Source organism: Odontomachus brunneus, unplaced genomic scaffold, assembly GCF_010583005.1.
Source record: "Odontomachus brunneus isolate Ranch 3 - 2012 unplaced genomic scaffold, Obru_v1 Obru_scaffold_009, whole genome shotgun sequence".
Classification (NCBI taxonomy): Eukaryota; Metazoa; Arthropoda; class Insecta; order Hymenoptera; family Formicidae; genus Odontomachus; species Odontomachus brunneus.
This window is the reverse complement of record NW_022639459.1, coordinates 590,851-614,100: the sequence shown is the minus strand read 5'-3', so window position 1 is coordinate 614,100 and position 23,250 is coordinate 590,851. Positions and strand designations below refer to the sequence as shown.

Here is a 23,250-nt window from a genome sequence, read left to right as displayed (position 1 = left end):
TTTTCATTATTATTCTTTTTATTTCGTATATACTGAGAAAAACACATGAAAATTTACTTGTAGAATATATGAAGAAAAATAGAAAAATTTACTTGTGGAATATAAAGTTTATATTGACAAAAAGTAAACTTTACATACAGAACCCACAAGCAAATTTTCAAGTACTTTTTCCGTAGTGTACTTACACATGCACTGAGAAAAAATACTTGAAAGTTCCATTTGTGGGATATAAAGTTTATTGACAGAGAAATGAATTTTACAGAAATAAATTTTATAACAAATAAATATGTAACAAATAAATTTTTAAATCAATTTTTTTTATGTACACACGTATGTGTGTGTGTGTGTATATATATTTCGTACATGTTTTAATTTTAAATGAAAAACGAATAGTCATCTGTAATTTAGTAGTTGTAAAAGCTGAAGCTAACGGCGCCGACCAGTACAAATACATCAGTGCTGGCATGAGTGGCTTTAGCTGAAGAGAAAGTTAATGCTTATTATTCTTCACACTCTTCACGATACATTAAATTGATGATTAATGCCGAGGCGCTTTTAAAACCGCAATTTAACGTTCTTAATCAATCGAACAGATAATAGAAAATACTATTTTCCGATAGTACGACTACGTCGCGCATGACGGCGAATTGTAATTCGCTGAACCTGAAATAGAAAGTGCAGCGAGCGTAACGTCAATTATAGGCAATTTTTCGTCTGATACAGTCTACAGCGTGTAATTATATAACGGGCAGTTATGTATTTTCCGCTTATATAGTCAATACTCGGAGATATCTGCGGTGTCGTTAAAACGTACGACCGACAAAGCCGATATCTCAAAACCGATTTGAAAAAGTCGGCGCTACGTTTAGAATGGCGCTCCATAAATAATTTCGCGTCTTAAAGTCATCATGATTTACAAATATGTTGCACTGTGCACATCCGGAGTTTCGGTGGGCTATATTTCCCTTTAATTGGCTCACAAGACTTCAATTAACACGGCACGCAACAACTTCTTGCAACTTATGAAATACTTCTCTCACGCTGAAAAGCACGAGTGAAAATTTTCCACATGATGAGAATTATCAGATCCCCGTGAATGATATGCGTCTTTGTGTGCCACCAAAGTTGCAAATGAAAACTGAGAACCCTTTGTTCAAACAAACGAATGTGAGAACGAGTGAAATCATATGGAAAATTGCCGAGGAAAATGAATATTTACCGAACTTCACGCAGCTGAAATTTTTATTGAGCAAGCGCATGTAACGGCACATCGCGCTGTTGGCTTTAACGCAAAGTCAAATGCACGATGACAAAATAATTTCAAGTCAAAGTGAACTTTGTTTTACGAAGTTCTCTATTTGTTTGTTGTTTCTCGAAAAGAAATGTCTTTAATGTGACTCAGATCGGCTTCACAAATTTTGCGGATCTCGATAAACGACCACGTTTATTACACCACGGACAATTACATGAGGCTGCTGAGGAAAAAAGTGAGCGTGTTGGGAAAGGTCTCGATCATTAACTGCTCGGCAAGGTCTTATAAAAAAAATGTCGTATTGAATGGGATGAGAACCGTTTGTACGCTTTGTTTATTAATTATAAGAGGTAGCACTATTCCCGCGGCGTCCCACTTTACCGTACTTTCACTCTTCAACAGTTACGTTATTGCTCATGAGCGGGCTGCTCTCGAAGCGCTGTGTATATATAGTTAGCGACTAAGCGTTCGCAGAAGGTGGATCGTATCGTTCGTAACTTTCCTGAGAATCGGGGAGAATCAAATTCGCGCAATCTCCCGCCATCGTTATTACGAGGATCGGTCTTGCAATCGCGAAGACGACAAACTCGTACCTTTGTTCCGAAGAAGCTTCCACGCTCTTCGTGCATGAGCACGCGGCTCGATGGCAGGTGCAATATGTGCACAGCATAAGTAAGATGCGTGCGTGACGGATTCGTGAGAGATGTAAATAATGGACGAACTACGAGTTGTCGCCAAATTCTTGCGAGTTCGAGATATGTTAATTGCGAATTAAAAATTCATTGAATATATTCATTCACTATAATTTTAAAGTGACGATAATTGTGAAAGTAGTTATATTGTAGAAAACCCGTTGGAAAGTACTTCCTCCATGTGGGAAGGATAAATTTGCTACTGGAACCAAATGTTTAGTTTTTGTTGCATACTGATATATAGTACTGATAAAATATCGTTCGTATATACACAGAAAACTATCATTCTACTGCTAAACAAATTATTCTGTGTCCGCTTTCTCTTTCTCTTTTAAGTAATAGTTATCTTTAATTTTTCTTTGCTAATTGAAAAATATTTTCTTGCTAGTAGTCTTAAAATATATCCATCACAAATTTGAGAAAAACATTGTCATGCACTTAAAAGAAGAAGTTGTTCTCTTTACTCAAAATTAACATGAAATTTTCGTAAAAATCTTGAATCTACTCTATATAGTAAGCAAATCGAATATTTATTTTAATTTTTGATACTTTTGATTAAAACGCTAAACTTCCTGGGAAAAGATCATACATGAATTTTCTCCCTATATAGTTATGTATAATTATATATAATTATATATGCTTACAATGAAAAGAAACGATGTTGTATAAATACAATCTAAATAATAAATGCTTATGCTTTTGGCAGCATATAATGTCAACGTTTAATTAAATGGAACTTTTTTTTCCCAACCTAACTTAATCTAACTTTCTCATTTAACATCTTTTTAATCTAACTTTTTCATTTGGCCGTAGTTATACAAGAATGATCCAACCCACATAGAATACATTTCAGGAAAAATGAAGTTGAAGATTTGATACATGATTCAGAAAATATAAATAGCACTAACTTTCTTCACAATCGTCAAGCATGGTAAAAAAGTCAAGCGTGGTTAGTTTTCTTTTCTTTAATTGTATTTATTGACAAGTTTAACCTTTAAAAAAACGAATAAATAATAAGACGCAACTAGTAAAAAAATTAAAACTGCCTCTTAATTTAAAATGTCCATAAGGCTTTTTTATTTTAAATAGATAGACGTATAGACTACCCATTGTTAACAGAAAATAAGAAATCATAATTTTGTGTATCATTCTTGCATAACTATAGCCATTTAGCGTCATTTCTTCCTGTTTGGACATGTATGATTACAATTGTGACCATATAGGAGCAAAAATTCAAATATAATTTTATATAATCACATATAATAATTTTTTCTCGGGTTGCTAGGATCCAGAATGTATCTTGAATAAACTTGATGCTTATGATAAACACGTGATAGATTTGTGGATATTTAAACTTATGAAATATTTAAAAGAAACAGGAAGAACGAATGATGCGGAATTAAACGGCGACGTTCGGTCTCAAGTATATGCAAACCTTTAAAGAGAAACTTGAAATTTGCAATTTAACTGTCGAATTACTGAATGATAGGGCTGAAGAGATCAATTTTGCAACCGAAAGAAAGTTGGATGACTCTATAACACAATGTATTTGTCATCTTCCTGTCGAGGCTACCTCGAAACACGAGGATCAAATGAACGGGGTTACAAATAGTCCAAATGCATGAGGAGACATCATGGTTGCTGGTATCCTCGCACTTGTGCCGCGGAAAAGTGACAAATCGTTCCCGCGCGCGAAATTAAGCACGGATGGAGGACGTCTAGTAATGTCCATATCGTTTCACGGCGAAATGGCGATAAGTCAACGTGAAATATCGCCTTGGCTCGCGGATCACTGACCGTCCCAGACGGACCCACGTATTCATCATCTTTGAGCCTCCCGGCAGCTATTTGGACCCTCTTACGCCAACGTAAGTGAAAGTTAGCAAGTAGGACGCGCGACGACGAATCTCGACGACGACGCCTGGATGTTCGCCAAAGAGTCCGTATCGCCGCCAATGCCGGACATCGCTACCGGCCGAAATTAATTAATGTCGATAATAAGAAAAAGAAAGGAAAAGAAGAAGAGTCCGATCGGGTGACTCGGATTCCGCGGCGGCTTTCGAAATTATACGACTCGTCCTCTCTCGCTCTTCCTCCTCCTCTGGCGCAACCTCCCGGCACGTCCTGATTTTTTCCTCTCCGTGTGATCGAAGGCTGATCGTAAGAGGGTCAGGAAGACGATAGAGAATCACCGGCTTTGATGATCGCGCGCAATCTGAAACGACGGCAAGTGTTACGCAAGTGCGAACATGAGAACTTTGCATCGCTTTTGCAGAGCACTTTTGCAACCGGCAGAACTCTCTACCAGGTCATTTACGTTCGACTGCTCCACTGGATCTGCAATTCCTTTCGCAACGGCAAACATGACTTGTATACAATCTGCTGTAATTTCTTGCGAATGAGCGAGTTGCCTCAGATCTCTTGGCTTCGACATCATGCCTGCTGGAACAAATCCTGCTGCTACTTGTAGACCGGAACGTCTCATATTATTCGTATCTCACGCGAAATCTTTCTCCTTACAGCCAATTATATTTAAAAAATCTTTCCACAACATTTCTCACACACAGACACATATATATTGCTTGAAACAATGTGTATGAGTTTGAAATTGTATATATTTGTGTACACATGATTGCACACACAAATATGTATATACGATGTATATATATTTTTGCTTTAATTTCAAATGATATTTAGTGAAATATATAGAAATTGATATGGTAATTTTGCTTGATAAATAGTAAATTTATGAATGACTTTCTTGATGCGCTATTGTGTGAAAATACGACACTTAGCGATACAATTGTTTCAAGTGACTTTTTTTTAAACACAGACGAAACGTCTATTTATACCCTCAACTCTCTTTTATTGTTAAAAACGCATCTAAAAGTGGCTTATCTTCCGGTTGACTATAAGCCACTTTTAGTGATAAAAGAGACATCAGAATACAGACCGTAGTTTATACGTTTCTGTTGCAAAGTTATAAATATTCAAATGCTTCTCCTGAAAAGTCTTGTTATTGGTGCTTGGTACATATGTGTGTGTGTGAGAGAGAGAAAGAGATAGATTACTGTTTTTAAGAAAAACCATTCGATATATCTGAACTAATACATCGAGATACACTGAGAGAAAAATTATCTTAAAATCAACAAATATTTCCTTGGTGGGTGCCATTAACATATTTACTCAAATCTACATTCTCTTTATTTAAATCAAATATTGTTTACTTGATTTAAATAAACAATATTTGATTTAAGTAAAGAGAATGTAGATTTAAGTAAATATGTTAATGGCACCCACGAAGGAAATATTTGTTGATTTTAAGATAATTTTTCTCTTAGTGTAGAAGTTTTTAAAAGTTCAAAAAATACATTTTTGTGTGAACGCTCATATGCATGATAAAAGAATCAACTACCACAATTATGCAGTAACAATACAAGAAAGAAGACTGATAACACTTGATGCCCTTGCACTTCAGTGAGATCAATGAAGACTGCGTCGCTTTCAGAAAATTCACGCGCGGCAACGCAACTGCGTCGTCTAGGAGTGCACGTTCATGAATATGAAATGGGTGCAGCTATTATATACCGAAAGAGACCTGTAGGAAAGTCAAAGCCTAGAATGCTAATGACGATTAGCGTTTAGCCGCTGTAATTGCACCTTACCCATTATGGGGACTAACTGTCGACCAATTAAAAGGCATATTCTAATTAACCACATTGATATAACCGATTCGCGTAACAATCGCCGAATCGATCGCCGGCGATCTCTTCTTGCGGGCAAGGATCATTGAACAAATCGGAAACGATCGAGGAAGTGTCGGCTAGCTCGTAGCGAAAGTAATCGCTCGGGCTGATGGCATTAAGACCCACCGGCTCTTTCACCGAATGGTGGTCGGCGCGCGACCTCGAGAAAAGGAAGGAGGGTTTCGGTTTCGATGGGCCTTGGAGGTCGCGGAAAAGTGACTCCGCTTAGTATAATCGCCCCCTCCGGTTCTCGCCCGGTCGGATTTGAAGAAAGTCGTCGAGACGCGCCGCGCGCGACATCTCATCTTCTCTTCGTATTCTTCCTTTTTGATTCCCGTCTTTTCCCAGTCACGCACGCATCCACCTGTATACCGGACACGAGCACACCGACGACGAGGATGGCGAGGGCCCGCGGAGAAAGGTGCTCCACCGTCTTCGATATTAGAGAGGAGCTTCTTGACGACGACGGCCGGTGTGGTGGTGGCATCGAGTAGGGAGAAACGGGCCCCTGGGCCCGATCTGTCTTCAGTTCCCATGCGAGTCTCCGCTCGATATCGTCCAGGAGGCACCGACCGATCCTCTCCGAGCGGTGTCATGTCGCGAATTAGCCGCCTCTAACTGACTCTCGGAGGCCGGTGAAGCGCGTGTGTGTATGTGTGTGCATGTGAACGCGCGTGTGACTCTCTTTCTCCTCTCTTCCGGGTAGACCAGGGAAAGATCTCCCAAGGAGCGACGACATCATGCGGTTCACCAAACTGGTAATTATAACGGGTTCGGCGATGAGGGCGGACGGGACCCGTTCAGACGAAGGCGCTTGTACTTTCATCGTAATAAGCGTGTCGCGGCGGCGCGATACCCCTGGCGGTTCTATCATTTGCGATCAGCGAGCGTATCGGCGCTTGCGCACGCGGGGAAAGTGCACTAATAAACGGCAGACGCGACCGGCAACGATACGGCCGATAATCGCCCCGAGGAGATTGACGGCCGTTTAATGGCCTAACGTCCTCCTTGAGAGAAGTCTTCTTCTTTTTCTGCTTTGGCACGGCGCCTCGAGGCGCTCAAGGTGCTGTGAAAAGAGGCGCTCGGGGCCTCATTCGAATATGCTAACCATGCGAAGCCGAGAGAGTCACCGAATTCTCCAGGTGAAACGCAACGCCAGGCTCAAACTTTGATTGTCTCTTTCTACCGACTTCACCCACTTTTTCCTTCAAAATTTCAGAAGTGTGCTCTATCACGCGGCGATGTATCCCTGAGAATTCTCGTATAATCGCGACAGTGTGTCGCGGAATACTTTGTCACTTTGATTATGAAAGTGCGACTAATTTTCAAGAGTATAGTATATACGTTGACAATCATGTGTGTGTAGGATAAAACATCCAATTACTGACATCTCCTTAGTGATTGAAAAAAAATCTGGCTTCTTTTGCGACCAGTTAAACTCTTCCTGCCTGCACTCAATGATTCCAAAAGAGAACTTTACAACTAAAACTGTGCGAACAAGCGCCACTGGTCGCAAGAAAAACTAGGCTTCTTAGTGTGCCGATGACTAAGAGAATGACTAGGAGAATCAATGAGATTGGATGTTTTATTCTATAACTCAGAGAAAAACAGGATAATTATAAAGTGACAACTATACAAGTTTCTATATACAATTTGTATAAAATTAGAATTACAATGTATATAGGTCAATAAATTATTTTGTAGTTATATTACAACTAAAGGTTTAGTTGCAATAACTGTAAAATAGCTTTTTGAACTACACACATTAATACTACATACAAAATTCGTATCGTTATCACTTTAGTTGTCATCACCGCGTTTTTTCTCTGAGTGTATATTAAAATAGGAAGTACTGATTTAATTAATTAAAATTTTAATACTATTGTCTGATTAACTATTTTATGCAAAAGAAATCCAACAGTATGTTGTTTAACATCTTTTGGAATTGCGTCAGTAAAACACACAGAGATCCTCAATCTCCCACTAATCAAAGTTTGGGACTCGGACGATTTCAGCTCGAGAAACGTCCGATGCGCTTCAGGTCGGCCTCGCCATATTGAGAGCGCGATCACAACTGGGAATCGCTTATCAGGCTAACTGTTCCTCGACTTCTCGCTAGCATACCAATTGATCGGCCCGTTGAGGCCTCGGATGCGTTTTCTGGTTATTAAACGGGTTACTCGGTTATCAGAGCATGTTAAATCCCCTTTCTTGCGCGAATTTGCATTTTCGGCTACTAGGCTACTAGGTATTGAGACGGTGACGTCAACAATCGATTAGGCCACGTTCAACAACACGGACACACACGCTACTTTATGGAAATTCAACTTGGGGCACCGAATCCGACAGATTTTGTGTTGTAACGTCTGCATCAAATTTTTGAGATCTCCGTAGACGAATATTGTAGTTTTGTTTAGTGATACAATCGAGTTGCCGCCGCCGTCATGACGCAAAAATGAGCTCTGTGCCAATCCGCCGACTTGTCTTCATTTGCAGATACTTCTGACGGCGACGCTCCTCGTCGGCGCAACCTTCGCCAAAGAGGAGAGCTCGTCGTCGTCGTCGAAGGGCCGCGACAAGCGGCAGCAGCTCGCCTTCCACCTGCGAAAGGGCGGCCGTCTGCCGCCGTACGCGGTGCAGATGGAGCCGATAGTACAGTACTCTCAGCGCGATCCTCTGTACAACCCCTTGGCGAGTCCGAAGAGCGACGATCTGTACGAGGAGACCGCGCTGAGCTACTATCCCACGGAGCCCGAGCCGATCATCGAAATCATCATCAAGGAGTCCAATGAGTCCCTGCCGACTCCTGTGCCGCCGACGGCTCCCCCTCGGCCGACCAAGGAACCGATTCAAGTGTTCTACGTGAAGTACGAGAAGAAGAAAGGCTATGGCGACAAGACTCGAGTGGTCTACGATCCGCCGATTCCGGCGCTAACGCCGGTGGAGGATCACGAGGTGATCAAACCGGACGACTCGGCGTCGCCGCACCCGGAGGAACCTACGTATACGGCGACTCCAGCGCCGCCGGAGCCGTCGACGACCCTACGCGCCATCATCAGACCCGAGAGCGAGGTGTACCATTCCGGCAGCAGTGGCATTCGCGTGACCTTCGGCACCGACCAGTTACCGCCCAACAGTCACAACAAGCGCAGCGATCTTGAAGCGCCGGTTGTCCAGCGCAGCAAACCGACCGCGTCGCCGGGAGCGCCGAAGAGACAGCACGGCCCGTACCAGCCGCTGCAGCCGGTGCATCCTGCGCGAGTGCCGCCCGCGTTTCCGCAACAGCGCATCGTCAACTCGGCTTTCGCTTCGCAGCAGCAGCCGTTGCCGAACTTTCTACATCAGCAGCAACAGCAATCGCTGCAACAGCATCAGGCGTTTCCGCCTCAGCAGCCACTACTGAGGAACCCGCCGCTGCCGCCGCCGCCACCTCCAACCGCGAGACCACTGCAGCGGCACCCGATAACGATCCAAGGTCTGCCGGAGGTGCAACAACGTGCGCCGTTCAGCAACTTCGGCCCGCCGCATCGCGTCAGCATCAATCACCCTCAGCAGCCGGGATTCCCACCTACTCTCTCGGTGTCGCATCAGAGCGTGCATCTGCAGAATCAGCCGTTACCGTTGCCGCAGAGTAACTTCAACACGGAACCGTCGCAACAGCAACCGTTGCCCGTCAGACTCGGCAACTTCGCGGAACCACCGCAGCAGCCGTTGCCCGTCAGACCGAACAACTTCAACGCGGAACTACCACCGCCGCCGCAATCACTGCCGCCGTTCAAGCAACAGGAGCAGGAGAAACAACGGTATCACGAGCAACGAAGGCAGCAGGAGCTGTTGAAGCAACGAGAGCATCAGCGGCTTCAGGAGCACCAACGATTGCTGGAACAGCAGAGACAGATCGAACAACAGAGATTGGTCGAGCAGCAGAGACAACAGGAGCATCAGAGGCTTCAAGAGCAGCAACGTTTGCAGGAACAACAACGCTTACAAGAGCAGCAACGATTGCAGGAACAACAGCGCTTGCAGGAGCAGCAACGATTGCAGGAACAGCAGCGGCTGCAAGAACAGCGTCGTCTGCAGGAACAGCAGCGGCTGCAGGAGCACCAACGGCTGCAGGAGCAGCAGCGTTTACAGGAGCAACGCAGGCGGAAGCAGGAACAAGAGCAGAAACTTCTTCAGGAGCAGCGTTATCGCGCGCAGCTTAAGTATAATCAGGCGCAGCTGCAATCGCAGTTGGCGCCGCAACAACCGGAAGGTGAAATCTTCAAGGCTGTCCCGAAACTGGAGCAACATTATTCGATTAGGGAGAATCCTCTTCATCCCGGTCCCTTCCCGCCGAACCCCACATTGGTACAGCCAACCACGTTCCCTGAAATTTCTCAAAGCCAGTACGTCTCCGCGCAGCCACCCAACACTCTTCACAATTCTCAACAACTCTCCAGGGCGCCGCCAAGTCATTTTGCCTCCGCTGACACTCTGCACCAGCAGCAGCAGCAGCAACAGCAACAACAGCAACAGCAGCAGCAGCAGCAGCAGCTACAACTGAACACAAAGCATCAGTCTTATCAAGCGCAGCAGAGTTTTCTCTCGCAGACCCTCCCGCCACCGCAACAACGGCCTCACACAGCTTCACCTCAGCAGCAATCGATATGGGGAGGTCGGCCATTGTATCAGAACAACGCGAATTCCGGGCAGAAGATCTTCGCAACGCCGGTGAGTCCTTCTGAGGAGTTCAACTCACCGTCGAGCGTGAGAACTTTCCTGCCGACTACGACATCGACGCCGACGACAACGACCACAACTACCACTACCACCACTACCGAGACGCCGACCACCACGACACTCTCCCCGAAGAAGGTGGCCAAGATCCAAGAGAACATCGCCAACTTGCCAGACGAAGTACCCGACGACATCAGGGAGCAACTACTAAGCTCCGGGATTTTGGGCAACGCCGACATTCAGATCCTCGACTACGACAAAATCGGCGACATTCCGATCGAGAAACTGCCACCGGAAGCCTTGGCGAATTTCTACGGCGCCGGAGGCGGTTCTGCCATTGCCGCCGGCAGCGAGCCCGTGCCGGCGATCGTCAAGCGACCGAAGACTACGACAACGACGACGACAACGACGACGACTCAGCAGGAGAATGTCGCGCCGAAGAAGGCGATAGCCGCCGAGACCACCGTCTCGACCAAGTTCGAGCAAGCCACCTTGCGGCCCGGCGGCGTGGAGATGAAAGTAGTACGCTTCGATCCGAATACGGAGCAAGGCCGGGCCGTGGCAGAGCAGCACATACGGGACGACGCGACCCGACTCGAACCGGTGTCCGTGGGAGCGCGCGACAGCGCCCAGTACAATCGTTACCTGCCGCTCAAAGTGAGCGGCGCGTCATTCCCAATCCCGGACGTGCCGGAGCTCAACGGCCGTAGGATCTCGAGCGTCGTGGTGCTGGCACCCGTCGACTACGACTTTCCCGAGGAGAGGGAGATCGAGTCGCCGAGTCGGCAGGGCAAGAGGGCCAGCGACGCGCAGCCGGTCAGGTTCCTCGCCGGCGACACCCTCAAGCAGCTCGTGAAGAAGCCCACCGCGGAGAACTACAAGAAATGGCTCGACCAGGAGAGCCGCACCGAGCCGGAGCGACAGTCGGTCGTGCTCCTGGTGACCATGTGAGTGCACTTGATTACAGGCGCACGCGTAATGAACGTTACAAATACGCTGTAACAAGTCTGCTGTGTAATTCCTCGTTTCCATTTAGCGCTTCAGGCACACTCAGAGTCTCGGCTGGACCGGTTACATGAGCTTTTTATCAAGTGGAGTAGTGCCGCTGCCGGTAGCGACTGTTGCACAATCATTGCTGATTTTCTAACGCGGCTTTCTAAGAAAATTCTTACGTCGCATCTCCTTGTGTCTAAGAAGGTCCTTCATCCTCATATCTTTAAATTCCTCAGTGATTTCAAATTGATTGAAAATGACTGCGTAATCAGGACGGGTTCCTCTTCTACTTTCTTAACGAACATATCCTTAGACTTCTTTTCTCTTTCTTCCCAGACAGTACAAATTATCAAAATGTCTTGAAGACGTGCAAAAGACGTTTAAAATAAATAGAACGTCTTTTTTAGACGTCTTTAAAACAACTTTTAGCGGATTATGCTGCCTGGGTTACTATTTCCTTTGAAGAATTTTGAAAGAAATATAAAATATATCTAATTTTCATTCGTATTTGCTGTAAATTAAGGAAAAATACAATAGTGTAAGTGAACTAGGAGGAATTTAATTTACCATGAAACTTTGCCGGGCATATCACTTAAAAAGAAGTGTGTATATGATAGCAAATCTTCTATTTAATTAAATTTAGTAAACATTTAGACATATTTAAATATGTCACATTGTTCTTTCAATAAAAATTAACCAAGTTACAAATAATTGTAAGAAATTTTTTAATATCTCATATAAATTTGTAAAAAAATTTTAATTAATAATTCATGATCTGAATTAAGTAATACGCAATTTTGGCCTTTCTTGTTCATGTATCGTGCCATTTGCCACGATAGCTTCGCGATCCTCTCGTCGTGCATTATCATTGGCGGCTGGTCTGCCTCGCGAATCCACTCGAAAGTTGAGGAATTCACGCTCCGCGCTTTCACTTGAATTCACTCAATGTGCTGTTTCAGGCCAAGAAACGGCGGTCAGGGTGACAAGGAGATCTTCATGTATGACGTGACCTCTCGATCCGTCAGCAAACTGGCCGGCGATCTCTCGACGGCCTTCGTGGACGCCGCCGAGAGCAACTCCGACGGCACTGGTTCTATCGACGATTCCTTCTCGACTCTGTAATTAATTCTGTCCTGTAAACAACGCTACTTCGAGCTGTAAAAGAAGAAACAAAACTCGTGGTCGTGCGCAGACAATTTCTCTCCTTCGGGAATTCTGTTATAATTTTAATAAATAAATCATATGTGTGACAGCAGAATTGAAGAAAGTGGGAAAAAGAGAAAGAAACTTATTACTATCTTTACATCGTGGTACAATAAATACAATACTTGCAAGTAACTGAAAGCGCAAATTATATCTTGCAATTCTTTTGTCGTCACGCTCGTTTAATAAGAGGAGAAAGATTTCTAAAAGAGTACAAATTAGACTCGAATATGCACGATCACGATTGTTATAAATTGCAGTAACAGACACAATAATGGCAAAATGAATAAAAATAATAAATTTTACGGAACGTTTCGTCGCCTGACGCATTTTTCTCGCAACTATAGCAACAGCAAGGAATATCAAGATGAGGATAAAGTATCGCCGCGTGGCTGATAGTTTCAAATTTATAAGTATCTTTGTAGATATCTTAATTATGTATTATTATGTATATATAAATGATTTTGTACTTTTTTTATACAAAATAAAACGCAGTCTCTCCTGACGCTGGTCTATTTATTATATACAAAAAGGAATCGTTTTCAGCTAATTAATCGACAATCAGGTTGCACGAAAGTTGAGTTAAATATTCGTTTGGTTATTTAAAAATAGGTTGCCTGATTTGTCATACAATAGGACTTGTTCTGAATACAAAGGGAAAAGGAAAACTATACACACCAAGGAACAACTATCGACAAAATTTGTGTTAAAATGACATAATCCAATTATTTGAATAAAAATCGTACATTAATGTTATCGGCAAATAATGTCAAACTAAATTAAATTTGAACTTCAAATACAAATTAAAAGTTGAACAGTGTATGCGAATGATGCAAAAAGGAGATAACTAAAACAAATGTGTAATCGAAAATTACAAAAAGTAATCTATTATGCGTATACTATTTATTTATATTTTTATGTTTTCTTTTTATATACTCACAATTTCAAATTTTTTACAAAAGAAGCAAATAATGCGAACAAAACGCTAATTAATAGTTATAACAGCAAATTAAAAAGAATAGATTTGAGAAAATCGAAGCAATACGAAGAAATCTTGAATAGTCTTTAATGTATATTTTAATGTATGACAGATTCCTATCAATGATTACATATATATATATATATATACATTAGTTCTGCAATATTCTTATCTAAAAGAAAAACACGATAGTATATACATATTTAAAATATCTTTTAAATGTTTATAAAATTTTGATCGAACTACAAAAGCATATCTTTTTAATAATTTCATAAGTATTCTGTAACAAATTTGAAGTAAACTATTTCAGGAATAAATTATTTGACACAGAAAAAGTCACAAAATTTTGAAGTGAGACTTTCAAATGTCTGTAAAAAGTATTAAATAAGTAGAAATAAGTAGAAATATAAAACATTTAAGGACAATATCTTGTAAAAACATTTCTTTAAACTTTAAGTACTAATGTAATTTTGATATATTCAATATACACCCAAATAAGATGAGCAAAAAATATTCAACTACTTTTGCAAACATTTCTTCTTCTACAATTTAATTTTATATGTATGATAATCTTATTTTCTATTTCCTCAATTGTTACGTAACAGCGAAAAATATAAAGAAATTGGCTTACCACTAAATTTAAATTTATCTATTGTAACTACTTATTCATGGCACATATATATTTGTAAATTCACTAAGCCTGCCTTCACTAGATCATTAATTTCATCAATAATTATGTTATATCTTTGTTCCGTATTCTGTACATTAATTGTTTCCAAATTTTCCAATTTTATGTTTATCAGAGAAGAATATGCAATTGCCAGTTGAAGCCGTAAATGTCTCAATTCGTTACGATTATTATTATTATTATCATTACTATTATTATTATTACTAAATATTATGTTTATAGCTTCCAATAAAATGTCTCTTCGTCGACTTTGTAGTATGTCCTGGCTAGTTAAGTCCTGTTCATAGCATGCCATATATTTGTATGCATTAGAAGTGCATAAAGCAATCGTCGCACACAGCTTCATGTCCTTACTAAGGCAATAATGCGCAGTCATATCGCTAAGTATCTTTATAACGTATAAGAACACTTCTTTAGCAGCATTATAGTCTGAGAGATATTTATCCTTGAAGGGCGCGTACTCATCTGTAATTGAAAACTCTTCTTGTATTTCGGTAAGTAATAGTAATTTCTGCGGTGCATGCTTCTGAGATTTCGTTGGATATTTCGATTCTAAGGAGCTTCTCTCATATGTAGGGTTTTTTTCCAACAATTGCAACTGTGTCGCGGACGTATCCAAAAGCGCAATTCCATACTTAACCCAATGTACCGCAACCAATGTAGACGCGATTATATGCTGTTCACGCGAGACAGGTTCTTCCAAGGATAATTCAAGCTTCTGGCAGATATTATAATATTTCACATCGATAAAATGTCTCTTCACAAAACTTGCAACAATAAGATGATTTCTAGCTTCTGTGAAGCGCCTGGACATTAAGAAAAGATCAGATAATAACATTGCTGTTTTCATCCAATTAATATATTCTTCAACTGTTAATGATTTATTGAATTCAGCAGCTAAAAGCATATGACTGCATATAATGAATTTATTCATCGTCCCTATAGTAGAATGCATTCTTACTAAGGTACGTAAAACAGCTAAATATGTTTTTGCTAGTTTCACATAACTATTTAGTTTTTCAAGTGACTTAAAAAAAATGTTTTCAAGATCGAGAGGAGTACCATATTTGTCCTTCCCTTTTATATACATCAAATATAATTCCACAACTTTATCAAACGCTTGTATAGCTTTCTCTGTTTTCTTCTGTTTATGATAAATATAACCTAAAAGATTATATACGTCTAAAGCCAGTAAGATAGTCTTGCGATTCAGCTCTTTATCTTTTATCAAATTTAAAGAACGTAGAATACTGTTCGTAGCTATTTGTTGTTTCTCTTTGCCATTTGATTCAACATAAACTTCACTTACATTATAGTACATTTGTGCAAGAGTTACAATATTATCTATTTCTGCATTTCCTGAGTTCAATACCTTATAGTACAATTTATGCATCTTCGTTTCTAGTGTTCTGGCTTGCTTCTTGTCAAATGTTTTTCCCTCTCTGGAAAATGTATATGATAGCTTGCACAATGAAAAAAATTCCTTGCTGGGGTTTATCTCTGTATTTTCGAAATTCTCAGGGTTCTCGACCAATTCCGCTTTCATAGCTAATATTAAACACACAAAACAATATTAAAAGATTATTGGCACATGTAGCGTGACTTCTAAACATATTATTTTTCTATTACCTGACTCGCATTCTGGTTTACTTGTGGCTTTGGTGAGCATCTTTAAGGAATATGCTGATGATCGATATCAATCAAAAGAATCTACTATTTGCATCAAGTTACAAAATTGTTAATAATGTTACTTCACGTGTGTTAGTGATAAGTGTGGAATATCCGAGAATGTGTTTATTTATTAGTCAGCCTCATATCTGATCAGATTTAAACGGCAACTTAAGATCGGTCTATTTACTGTTGTAATTTAGATTGCGCGATATATATCCTGACTATTTACGCTTGGCTATTTGAAAATAGAAGGTTTCCTGATTCAGTGTTGAGCCGGATTTGCTCCGAATACAAAAGAAATAATCAAACACCAAAATACAACTTCTGACCCAGATAGTTAAAATGACTCGAATGCGAAATTGCGTACTAATGTTTCCTGCAATCATAAGCAGAATAAATAGAAATCGAAATATAATTATAGATTAAAATCTGTACAATTCATTTGTTCGGAGCAAAAGGAGAGACAGAAAAATAGAACAAATAAGCAGACGAAAATTATAAAAAGGAGCTAAACAAAGGAGAAAATACTGACTATTGCGTGTTTTTCTATTCACACTTATATCTTTAATATTATATATATTTTTTTTCTATGTGTTTACAATTTTATTTGTTCTTACAAATAACATAAAAGTTTATAAATACAAATTATTAAAATTTACGTTCTTACCGATTTGTTATTAGTTTAGAACGAGTAGCCCTAAAAAATATTAATAAACATAAAAATATTATATTAAAATATATGTAATAAAAATAATTATAATTATATATAATTGTGTATACTTCTATCAATGTGGAACTCGTGAAGAACTTGTAAAATTCATAATCTATTGTAATTATCTACAAATACATATATATAAATATATATATATATATATATATATATATATATATATATATATATATATATATATATATATATATATACATACATACATACATACATACATACATACATACATACATACATACATACATATATTTTCTAATTCATTGAAGCATTCGCTAACAGGTTTCCAATTTCAAATATAATTGCATCATGTCTTTGTGACATATATGACGGATAAACTTTCTAAAAATTTTCAAGTTTTATATCTATCAAAGTCCTACTTTTTATTAGAAAAGAGAAGAAGAATAAACAAAGAAACGAAAATTACATAGAAAAAAAGAGAGATAGAAATGAAGAAAACATACTAACATAATGTTAATCTATTTACTATTTTATTTTATTTACAATTATATTTTCAATTTTTTTTCTATAAACAATTTTTCGAAATATGAGAACTTATGTATAAAAAGCATAAATTTTAACAAACAAGTTAACTCGATTTAACTCCCAGATTCAAATAAATTATTCTAAGAATAAATTATTTGATATAAGTTAAATAAGTTTAAAATACAGTATACAGCAGTCCATGTGTATAGAAAGTATTTACGGGAGCTTATTTTAATAAACTTGTTGATTAGAAACATATAAATTTTAAGTCTTTATATTCTATATTACATATTACTCATATAAAACTTTTATAAGGACGGAATTGACTTATTAACTTGCAATAATTCTATTTAAATATTTCTTATTTTTGTTTACAATCAAGCAAATATTTAAATAACAAAAGATATCTCTGAATTGTCTAGAAGATATTTAAAATGCAAAATTTTCAGGGACATTTTGAAAACATTCAAGACGATCTCTAGATATTTTGAGTTATCTTATAAAATCATATAAATTTTTTTTTTTTTAATTTACCAACTTATCACATAATATTAATCAGTTCAATATACGCACAAATAAACATGTTGTAATATTATATTTTTTATTAAAAAACTGTTTTAAATATTATAAACATTAATAATCTCATTTTTTCTTTATTTTCAATATCATGGCGACGAATATCATTGTATATGTTTCTAATGTGGAACTAATGAAGAATTTGACTTATTATGAGAATCCACTGGCATAATCTTTTGTAGAACGATAAGTGCTTCTAAACAATTAAAGACATACTTTACTAGGCATTCAATTTCAAGCTCAATTGCATTATATCTTTGTGGCATGTATAGTGGATGAATTGCATCCAAATTTTCAAGTTTTATATCTATTAAATGTGAATAAGAAATCGCTAAGTGTAACTGTATTTTATAGAAGAAGGCAGGAGCATACTGTAATAAAACTTTTTTGTCTAGAGCTTTCGATAAAAGAGGTATAATCATATTTTGTAGTAAGCTCCGATTAGTTATGTCCTTCTCATAGAATGCCATATATTTGTACATTTCGAAAGAGTCTAATATAAGTTGTCCGTATGTTAGTATTTCTTCCTTCTTTTTATCAATAGAAAACTTTAAAATAGAAAAACTCCTCAGGAAATTGATAAATATTTTGTATGCATCGTTATAATGTAAAATATATTTAACCGGTAAGAATGGATATACACACTCGAATGAAATTTCTGTATCTATATCATTGAATAGTAATAACCTTTGTGATATATCTCCCTCCAATTTTGTTGGATGTCCTGAATTTAAGTCATCGAACTCAATTTCTTCGCCTTTTTCTAATCGTAGCAATCGTTCTACCGACCTACGTAAAAGCCTAACCCAATATTTTTTACACGCTGCATTAAAAATAATATCAAGATTTATGTACAATTCATTCAGCTTTTGTAAGGAAAGTATCTGTTTATTTGTATTACGAAATAATATATCTAAAAATATGTTTTTCACATAAATTGCAGTAATAATATGGTTTCTAGCTTCTGCAAAACGGTCGTACTTTATTAAATAATAGAATACTTTTAATGCTGAATAAACCCACGAAATATGTTTTCTTGTTTCTTGTAATATATTCAAATTAGCTGCTAAATCCAAATGACGGTATACTATCCGTGTGTGAACATCCATATCTATATCTGCCTCCGTTATTAATTTTAAAATCTCTATATGTATTCTATTTAGCATGTAATATCCATCTATCGATGGCTGAATGCTAATATTTTTAAAATGAATAGGATTACCATACTTTTTCTTATCGTCTGTATATGTTAAATATAATTCTATAGCTTTGTTACATGTTTGTAGAGCTTTTCCTGACTTCTTTTGCTTAAAATAAATAAAACCTAACTGGTAATGGCCTTCCAGAGCTATTATAATAAATTTGGAATCCAGCTCCTTACTTTTCACCAAATTCAAACAACGCAAAATATAAGTTCTTCCTATAAGTAATTCCTTTTTCTGATTTGACTTAATGTAACCATGACATATATTTTGGTAACTGTATGCAAGAGTTACGATATCATTTAATGTTGCGTTTTCCGAGTTAGTGACCTCATTATATAATTTGTCCACCTGTGCTTCTATTGTCTTGATTTCCTTGTCACTAAGAGTACTTTTGTTCATATTAAATTTATATGATAATTTGAAAACATGAAAAAATTCGTCGCTGGGTTTTATCGTGTATTCCGAACTCACGGAGCTCTCTACCGACTGTGCTGCCGTAACCAACATTAAACCAATTAATATTAAAAAGATGATTCCGTATATATCACGCGACTTTCCAATATATTATTTTCTTATTACCTGACTCGCATTTTGGTTCATCAGCGGTTTCGGTGGACATCTTCCTCAAGGAATATGTTAATAATCAATGCTAATAAGAATAGTGTTCGTGTCTCTATTTGTGTCAAGTTATGAAATTATTGTTACACGTGGTGACACTATACGATGTGACACAGTGGTAAGTGTGGCAATTGTGAGAATATGTTTAGTCTGATACTCAATTACATTCAGCGTTTACACAGCAACATAGGACAAGTCTCTTTCTTGTTATAATCTACGTTTACATGAAAAGGCGCGCGGAAGATACACTAAATATTCATTTCGATATTTGAAAATAGAAAGTTGCCTACAGTGGAATCGGATTTGGTCTGAACGTAAAAGGAATATTCAAACTTGAAACACTAATGAAGAACCATCGATTCAAGTAAAACGATCAAGTTAAATGACTGGAATGCGATATTGTGCATCAACGTATTCACAAATGAAGTCAACATGAATTGAGTTTTAATTACAGATCAAAAGCTGTACAGCGTATCTGTGAAGAAGAACAGGAAGAAAAAGAAGAATAAACGAGGAGAAGAAAATTGCATAGAAGAAAAGAGAGATGGAAATGGAGAAAACATACTAACATAATGTTATAACCTATTTATTATTTAATTTTATTTACATTTATATTTTCAATTTTTTTTATGAAGATTTTCTCAAAATACAGGAACATATTTTTTAAGAACTTATATATAAATGGCATAATATGTAACAAACTTGTTATGAACTTGGTTTAACTCCCAGATTCAAATAAATTATTCTAAAATTAAATTATTTGATATAATAAGTTAAACAAGTTTAAAATACAACATACAGCCGTCCATGTGTATAGTAAGTATTTACGGGAGCTTATTTTAATAAACTTGTTGATTAGAAACATATACATTTTATGTTCTTATATTACATATTATTCTTGTAAAATTTTTATAATGACGGAATTGACTTACTGACATGCAGTAATTCTATTTAAATATTTCTTATTTTTGTTTATAATCAAGTAAATATTTAAATAGCAAAAGATATCTCTGAATTGTCCAGAAGATTTTTAGAATGTAAAATTCCCAAAGACATTTTGAAAACATCCAGGATGATCTCTAGATATTTTGAGTTATCTTATATAATCATATCAAACCTTTTTGTAAAATTTACCAACTTATCACATAATATTAATTAGTTCAATATACGCACAAATAAAAATGTTGTAATATTGTATTTTCTATTAAAAATCTCTTTCATTAAACTAAATGTTATAAACATTAATAATCTCATATTTTCTTTATTTTCAATATAACGGCGATGAACTTCGTTGCATATGTTTCTATCCATGTGGAACTAATAATCAATTTGGCTCATCATGTGAGTGTAATCATCTTTTGACATGGCGATTTTCATTTCTAAACTCTTCATAGCATCCTTTACAAGACATTCAATTTCAAGCTCAATTGCATTATGTCTTTGTGGCATGTATAATGGATGAATTGCGTCCAAATTTTCAAGTTGTACATCTATTAAATATGAATAAGAAATCGCTAGGTGTAATTTAATATTAGAGTACAGAACAGGTTCATGCTTTAATATATCTTTGTTTTCTACACCGTCCGATAAAAGATTTACCATCATATTTTGTAGTAAGCTCCGATTAGTTACGTCTTTCACATAGAATGCCATATATTTGTATGCTTCGTAAGTGTCTAATATGAGTTTTCCGTATTCCCTTACATTCCTGCATGTATAAAAAAAAATCCTCGCAATGGAAACATTCCACAGGATATTGGTAAATATTTTATATGCATCGTTATAATGTGAAATGTATTTAACCGGTAGGGATGGATTTATATGCGTGAATGCAATTTCTATATCTATATCATTGAATAGTAATAACCTCTGTGATATATCTCCCTCCAATTTTGTTGGATGTCCTGAATTTAAGTTATCAATCTCAAATTCTTCGCCTTTTTCTAATCGCAGCAATCGTTCCACCGATCTACGCAAAACCTTAATCTCGTATCTTATCGGCGGTATAATAAGTAATATTTTCAATTTTAAGTCCAATTTATTCCAGTTCAGTTTTTTTGAGAAAATTGCCTGCTCTTTCATATTACAAGGCATTTCATGAAGAAATATGTTTTTCACATAAACTGCAGTAATAATATGGTTCCTGGCTTCTACGAAACGGTCGTGTTTTACTAAATAAACACATATTTTCATTGCTGATTGAATCCACATATGATGTTTTCCTGTTTCTTGTAACGTATTTAAATCAACTGCTAAAAGCAAATGAGAGTATACTATAAAGTAGTGATCATCTATATTTAAATATGACTCCAGTATTAATTTTAAAATTTCTCTATATATTCCATTTATCAAGTAATAGCCATCTACCGATAGCTTAGTGATAATATTTTCAAAATTAATAGGATTACCGTACTTTTCTTTATCGTCTGTATATGTCAAATATAATTCTATAGCTTTATTACATGTTTGTAGAGCTTTTTCTGACTTCTTTTGCGTAAAATAAATATAACCTAACTGGAAATGGCCTTTTAGAGCTATCAAAATAGATTTGGGATCCAGCTCTTTACCTTTCACCAAATTTAAACAACGCAAAATATAAGTTTTTCCTATACGTAGTCCTTCTTTCTGATTTGACTTAATGTAACCATGACATAAATTTTGGTAACTGTATGCAAGAGTTATGATATCATTTAATGTTGCGTTTTTCGACTTGGTGACTTCATTATATAATTTATCCATCTTTGTTACTATTGTCTTGATTTCCTTGTCACGAAGAGTGCTTGTGTTTGTACTAAATGTGTTTGATAATTCGAAAACATGAAGAAATTTGTCGCTGGGTTTTATCGTGTATTCCAAACTCAGGGAGCTCTTTCCCGACTGTGCTGCCGTAACTAACATTAAACCAATTAATATTAAAAAGATTATTCCGTATATATCACGCGACTTTCCGACATATTATTTTCTTATTACCTGACTCGCATTTTGGTTTGTCTGCGATTTTGGTGAACATTTTCCTCAAAGAATATCTTGATAATTGCTAATAAGAAGAGTACTTGTGTCTGTGTCAAGTTATGAAATTATTGTTACACGTGGCGACATTATTCGATGTGACACAGTTGTAAGTGTGGCAATTGTGAGAATTTAGTCTGATACTCAATTACATTCAACGTTTACACAGCAACATAGGACAAGTCTCTTTCTTGTTATAATCTACGTTCACATGAAAAGCCGCGCGGAAGATACACTAAATATTTATTTCGTTATTTGAAAATAGAAAGTTGTCTACAGTGGAATCGGATTTGGTCTGAACGTAAAAGAAATATTCAAACTTGAAACACTAATGAAGAACCGCCTGCTCAATTAAAACGACCAAGTCAAATGACTAGAATGCGACATTGTACATTAACGTATCAACAAATAAAGTCAATATGAATTGAATTTTAGTTACAGATCAAAAACTGTACAACGTATTTATGAAGTAGAGAAGGAAGAAAAAGAAGAATAAACGAAGAGAAGAAAATTGCATAGATAAAAGAGAGATGTAAGAAAGTGGAGAAAACATACTAACATAATGTTATAACCTATTTATTATCTAATTTTATTTATATATATATTTTAATCTTTGTTATGAATATTATGTCCATATATGGGAACACATTTTTTAGAACTTAAAAGACATGATTTTTAACAAAGTT

General features: G+C 37.3%; 4 protein-coding genes across 11 annotated transcripts; 1 reads left to right on the top strand and 3 right to left on the bottom strand.

Annotated features, from left to right (window-relative positions):
* The first annotated feature begins 6,058 nt into the window (after positions 1-6,058).
* Positions 6,059-13,110, top strand: LOC116840311 (protein split ends-like). The gene is made up of 3 exons (XM_032806870.1): positions 6,059-6,448; positions 8,187-11,356; positions 12,362-13,110. Exons 1-3 carry the CDS (start codon positions 6,431-6,433, stop codon positions 12,522-12,524), a joined length of 3,351 nt encoding a protein of 1,116 aa, XP_032662761.1. The 5' UTR covers positions 6,059-6,430; the 3' UTR covers positions 12,525-13,110.
* A 429-nt stretch (positions 13,111-13,539) lies between these two features.
* Positions 13,540-16,315, bottom strand: LOC116840312. Of its 2 annotated transcripts, XM_032806874.1 has the most exons (3): positions 15,902-16,315; positions 14,216-15,820; positions 13,544-13,756 (listed from the first exon to the last, which is right to left on the bottom strand). In XM_032806874.1, the coding sequence occupies exons 1-2, from the start codon at positions 15,939-15,941 to the stop codon at positions 14,247-14,249; spliced, it is 1,614 nt and encodes a 537-aa protein (XP_032662765.1). In that variant the 5' UTR covers positions 15,942-16,315; the 3' UTR covers positions 13,544-13,756; positions 14,216-14,246. The 2 variants fall into 2 exon arrangements, with proteins under 2 accessions (XP_032662762.1, XP_032662765.1); XM_032806871.1 differs by having other exon boundaries at positions 13,540-15,820; positions 15,902-16,314.
* Positions 16,316-17,408: 1,093 nt separating this feature from the next.
* LOC116840353 lies at positions 17,409-19,674 on the bottom strand. 2 transcript variants are annotated; one of them, XM_032806963.1, is made up of 2 exons: positions 19,517-19,674; positions 17,409-19,428 (listed from the first exon to the last, which is right to left on the bottom strand). In XM_032806963.1, the coding sequence occupies exons 1-2, from the start codon at positions 19,554-19,556 to the stop codon at positions 17,852-17,854; spliced, it is 1,617 nt and encodes a 538-aa protein (XP_032662854.1). In that variant the 5' UTR covers positions 19,557-19,674; the 3' UTR covers positions 17,409-17,851. The 2 variants fall into 2 exon arrangements, with proteins under 2 accessions (XP_032662854.1, XP_032662855.1); XM_032806964.1 differs by having other exon boundaries at positions 17,409-19,423.
* A 451-nt stretch (positions 19,675-20,125) lies between these two features.
* On the bottom strand, positions 20,126-22,687 carry LOC116840329. Of its 6 annotated transcripts, XM_032806916.1 has the most exons (4): positions 22,526-22,687; positions 21,423-22,446; positions 21,155-21,263; positions 20,126-21,045 (listed from the first exon to the last, which is right to left on the bottom strand). In XM_032806916.1, the coding sequence occupies exons 1-4, from the start codon at positions 22,563-22,565 to the stop codon at positions 20,956-20,958; spliced, it is 1,263 nt and encodes a 420-aa protein (XP_032662807.1). In that variant the 5' UTR covers positions 22,566-22,687; the 3' UTR covers positions 20,126-20,955. The 6 variants fall into 6 exon arrangements, with proteins under 6 accessions (XP_032662807.1, XP_032662803.1, XP_032662802.1 ...); XM_032806912.1 differs by having other exon boundaries at positions 21,155-22,446; XM_032806911.1 differs by having other exon boundaries at positions 20,126-21,263.
* Between the last annotated feature and the right edge of the window lie 563 nt (positions 22,688-23,250).